The sequence below is a fragment of the Eurypyga helias genome, unplaced genomic scaffold, assembly GCF_000690775.1.
Source record: "Eurypyga helias isolate BGI_N326 unplaced genomic scaffold, ASM69077v1 scaffold51859, whole genome shotgun sequence".
NCBI classification, from domain to species: Eukaryota; Metazoa; Chordata; class Aves; order Eurypygiformes; family Eurypygidae; genus Eurypyga; species Eurypyga helias.
This window is the reverse complement of record NW_010271105.1, coordinates 1-4,790: the sequence shown is the minus strand read 5'-3', so window position 1 is coordinate 4,790 and position 4,790 is coordinate 1. Positions and strand designations below refer to the sequence as shown.

General features: G+C 52.2%; 1 protein-coding gene across 1 annotated transcript in view; it reads right to left on the bottom strand.

Moving 5' to 3' along the window:
* Positions 1-3,515, bottom strand: part of HPSE (heparanase) — a gene marked incomplete at its 5' end in the record, with an annotated part of 10,600 nt that extends 7,085 nt beyond the window's left edge. Inside the window, 5 exons of the mRNA XM_010158672.1 lie at positions 46-93; positions 718-889; positions 1,356-1,529; positions 1,903-2,028; positions 3,370-3,515. Of these exons, the coding sequence (XP_010156974.1) occupies positions 46-93; positions 718-889; positions 1,356-1,529; positions 1,903-2,028; positions 3,370-3,515 (666 nt within the window). The remainder of the gene's footprint in view (positions 1-45; positions 94-717; positions 890-1,355; positions 1,530-1,902; positions 2,029-3,369) is intronic.
* Between the last annotated feature and the right edge of the window lie 1,275 nt (positions 3,516-4,790).

Genomic DNA, 4,790 nt, shown 5'->3' with positions numbered 1-4,790 from the left:
AACGGGTGATAAGCAGAGTGACGACAGTATCTGAGCAGTACTTACTGGTGCCACGTGACAGAGTCGATCACCTTTCCTCCTGATTTCAGGAAGCTGCAACCAGAGGGGATGTGGTTGAGAGCAGGGGGTTAGTGGGTAGCGGTGATGGGTCGTGGTCCCCCAACGAGCGAGCTGCCACACACGGCCCTCCCCTCACCCCCGGCTGGTGGCAGTGATGGTGAACTGCTTCAGGGCCATGCTTGCCGTGGCTTTTAAATGGGCTTTGGACAGCCTGGCTGCCTCAGCGGGTTGCTGGGAGGATGAAGTAATACTTGTGTAACGTGTGAAGGTTTCTAGGGCGAAAATCCCGTTGGTTAACACAGGTCTGGGGCCAGCGCTCAACTGAAAGGTGTGGGGATCACTGAAGTACTGCTGGCGTCTTAGTTTCAACTGACTGAGTATTTAAGCCTTGAGCTCATGCATGCAGGTAATATTTCAGTCATCCCCACTCAAGTAAAAAAAAAATTTCCACATTTCTAATTTAAGGAAAAATGCAGGAAATCAGTTCTCAGATAGACCAGATTTATCCATTTGTACATTCTTACTGTTGATTTGGGCAGAAAATCCTTAAAACCATGCCAAGATGCCTCCTCATGACCCCTGTATCTGGTGCAGATGAGCCACCGCTATCCACACCTGCCCACCCTGGGGGTGCTGCTGCCCAACACCTTCCCTTACCTTCTCAGCAGTGTCTGCGTGTGTTTTCGGGGCTGCCCGACATCAGGACCGTAAAGCTTCGCGTGCCGGTAGAGGGTATAGTTACTCAGCAGTTGGCGTAAGTGAATAAAGTCTTGCCCCAGCTGGAAGCCGTCGATGTAGATGCCAGATTTCTTCCTGAAGCTATTGGGCTCTGAGGAAGACACACATGCATCAGCACCCTGCTCTAGTTTCAGGGTACAAAACAGGGCAGCACGCTCAACACGGGGAGTACCAACCCCCTGTGGTTTCAGGTGATCCGGCACAGTATGGATGAGATATTTGAAGGCGACGAGCATGAAACCCAAAGCCCAGGTGACACAGCGTGCTGCTCTCCAGCACTCTGTCTCAGACAGGCCCCATGGGTGACATCCTGCATCTTGCATTGCAACATTTGGTTCATCTCGGAGCCTTGGCAGGAGCAGCAAAATCATCTCAAGTTGCTCGTTTGTTGGGCCTTCTGCGAAACCCCTCCTCACAAATGAAGACCTTAACGTTTCCCCAATAAAGCATCACATTGCCTTTACGGGCCATCACCCAAAACACCCAAGTGACCAGCTCGTGCCCTGTGGAGGTACCTTTCCAGGTGAGCTCCGGCCACAAGCAAGCTTGGCACTTACCGTTCCCGAGCTCCCAGGAGATGTTGTACCTCTGAGAGGTGCAGTAGTCCAGCAGCACCTGGGCATTCGAGCTGTCCCACTGCAAACCACCTTTCCGCAGCAAGGCGTTGAGCCCAAAGATCAGATGAAACCCCGAGCAGTTTGCAAAGCTGTAGAGAATATCCAGCGTGTTTCCTGCATGGAGGAGAAAGGGAGGGGATGTTTATCTCAAGGTTATGGCGTGCTAGTTGAGCTCCAGCCGAGCTACAATCTTTACTGCCTGCTTTTATTTAGGCTGGTGCTGCAAATGTGCTGACGGACAAAAGAGCCTAGATCTTACTACACACCACCCTGCAAGGTGTCAAGATCCTCCCAGCTCCTGCAGCAGCTGAGTACTATTAAATACGAGGTGGCAGACAGTAGAAAAAGATTTCTTAGAAACCTTTTACCCACTTAGTTAAATATTCATTTTCAGTGGTTTCCCATGCCAATACCCTTTTACCGCACAGCGGAGATCTGCAGCCCCCTGGTTATAAAGCCTAGCAGAAAAAATCCATCACAGCCTTACTTGTAATAGTGGTGTTTTTGTGCTTTTTCCAGTTATGCTCTGCAAGAATCAGCTTCTCCTGGCTGGGCCACTGGGCCAGCAGCAGCTTCTCAACAGCAGCAAATGCAGGTCTCGAGCCACAAGCCTCTGTAGGGCAGAAGAAAGTTGATAGCCTTTAAGTCCCCATCCTTACGGCCCAGGGTCCAGCATTGCTCAGGAGGAAGCATGACTGCTTGGTGCCAGGCTGAGAGCCAGTCGTGCACCCCTACTTTCACAATGCTAACAACACAGCACAAGAGGGCTGGTTTGATGGATAAATATATATAATGTATATTTCCCAATTTAAGGTGATGAAGGTGGAGGGGGCTGGGGAAGGCTGAGCTGTGCTTCTGCAGGCTGGTATCATCACCAGTAAATTATTTTAGCTGGAGCACCACCCAGAAACCCCCCTCCTGGCGAGCTGACCAAGAGCGGGCTGCAGTGCCCGAGGAGCAGATAAGCCATCCTGGCATGCAGTGGTACAGCAGGGTTCACAGCCAGCCTTGCCGCGGGCAGATACGGGGCAGCGCTTCCTGCGCTACCGGTCTCGTGCCAGGGAAAGTGCTGACTGCCCCGCGCGGCTCCAACAGCAACACCGGCAGGAGTCATAAGACACTTGTTCTTCAAAGCTCATGTTTTTTCTCAATATGCAAACCAGGAACAAGCCAAAACCAGAGAGGAAGGCATGAGCCAGAGTCACAGTCGCCCAGAGAGGGGGTGGCATCCATTCAATAAAGCAGTACAGGGTGGGTAGAAGTACCACTTAGTTCAATTACGAGCATCACCGGTGGTACAGTGATGTACAACTGCACTGTTGTGCTGTGTACCACAGCAACAGAAGGGATTTTTTCCATCTGAATCACCTCTAGAAGCATTTACGTGGTTTTGCTAAGTTTAAAGAGGAAATGGACTTTAACGCAGTGGGAAACCTCACACACCAGGACCAAGGTCGAGCAGTCGGCTCTGGTCAGGTGGGTTTGCACTTTCCCTGCTGAAGCGACAGGAGAGCCGTTGTGCCCCCAGCCTAGCTCTGGCTTCTGCCAAGGCAGAGAAAACGGACACTCTGTTCTCACCAGACTATTTCTTCCATCCCTTACTTCATTGTCATAATGAAGCCACAACTCTGGAGCTGACCTTGAGCGTCTCCCAAGTGGCGGGGGAGCTCCCAAGGCTGCTGCGGGGAGCATAGGGCAGCAAAGGGAGAGTCCCAGCAGATGCAGGGGTGGGTATGAGATCCTCCATGCCCTTCCTTGCTTTCCTACGGCTGGCATTGCTCCTCCCACAGACTGTGCTGAAGGTCCAGGGATCTCTTCTCCATGGAGGAGAGCAATACTCACCCCATTGAGGACCCCCAGCACTGCTGCCATGCTCTTGTGGCATCTCCAGCATGCAAACACAGCTCCTAAACCCAGGATAGTTTTGAGTCTAACACATCAATGCCCGTTTTACCTTGATGAGCCTGAAGCTTCCAGAGAATTTTTTCTTCAGAAGTTGAATCCTTGTTGGGATCAAAGATGAGAAAGTCTGTCTCGGTGCCACCAAACCTCAGGAAGCCTGGGGACAGGGCCGTTGCCAGGGCACGCAGTTTGGGATTGCTGAGGTGGGGATATCAAGAAAAGTAAGAAATACTGTATTAATGCAGACTACAGCTTCGGTGTAGAGGCTAAACATGGCAAGTGCTCAGAAGGACTTGGTGCAGGAGGTGACCCGGGGCCACCCAGGAGCCTCAGGGCACTTCTGGCCCCTTGCTAGACCTGCGCCCCAGCCCTCTGCTCCATGCCACAGACGCTGCTCCAGGGGAGCGTCAGCAAGGGGATGCCTCAGGGAACATGCTCATAGATGGAGTCAGATCCTGGGGGCAAAGTAGGGGAATACTTCAAAAGAGGTATTTGTTTTGCCCTAAGCATCCATCTCCCCTAGATTTTTGGGGGTTTTTAAATACAAAAGTAACCTACCCAGTCCCATGAGAAGGTGGACAGCCAAAGAGATCAGTTTTGTACCACAGAGATGTGAAGTCCACACCGGGACAAGCGTTAGCTTTAGCAAAGCAGCTCTATAAAGTAACACAGGCTCTGCCCCTTAGACCTGCACACGCCCCACGCGGGGCGCGGAGCTCCGACACCCGGCCTTTGCCGGGGGAAGCCACGAAGCATCGGAGGATGCTGGGTGCACAAGCGCTATCTGCTCGGTGGTGACACACAGCAGATTAGAGGCCACCAAGTACTTCCCGCTCCTCATGGCAGCGGGGCCGGCCCCAGATTAACCCCAAGGCAGGTGGCTGGGGAGGGAGGTTGGAGACCTGAGCACCCACCAGTAAAGCTGGTGTCACCTTTCTCCCCATCTTGGTGTGAAGGAAAAGATGAAAGTGGGGCGAGGAGGAAGATTAGGACTGGAGAAATACCGTGGGGGTGAAAAGTAGTGTCAGACAGATGAAAAGATAGCTTCCAAAAAAGGCAGAATCAAAAGGAATAGAGTGCAAAAAAAGAAGAAAATAGAGCAAAAGCAAGGAAAAAAGGCCAAGAGAGAAGTCAGAGCCAAGAGGACAGGCAGGGAACACCATCACTTGGCAGTCTAGAACTGTTCAGTGTTGTCCCAGGGTGGAAAAGGACTTAATTTTTAAGATCTCTCGATTCAGTTTCGATAGAGACAGACCTTCCTCGGCATTTATTTGCTTTTATGATGACACTGTCCCGCCCAGCAAACGTTTGTAAGGCTGCCCGAGGTCCGGGATGAGTTCCGTCTCTGGGGGAGGCAGGGCCAGCAGCCCCCAGCCCCGGGTAACCTCTTTTTTTTTTCCTCTCCTGCTCGCAGAGCAGCTCCTCTCCTAAGTTTATCCCGGGGCTGCTTCCAGCGACCACCCCCCGAGCTGC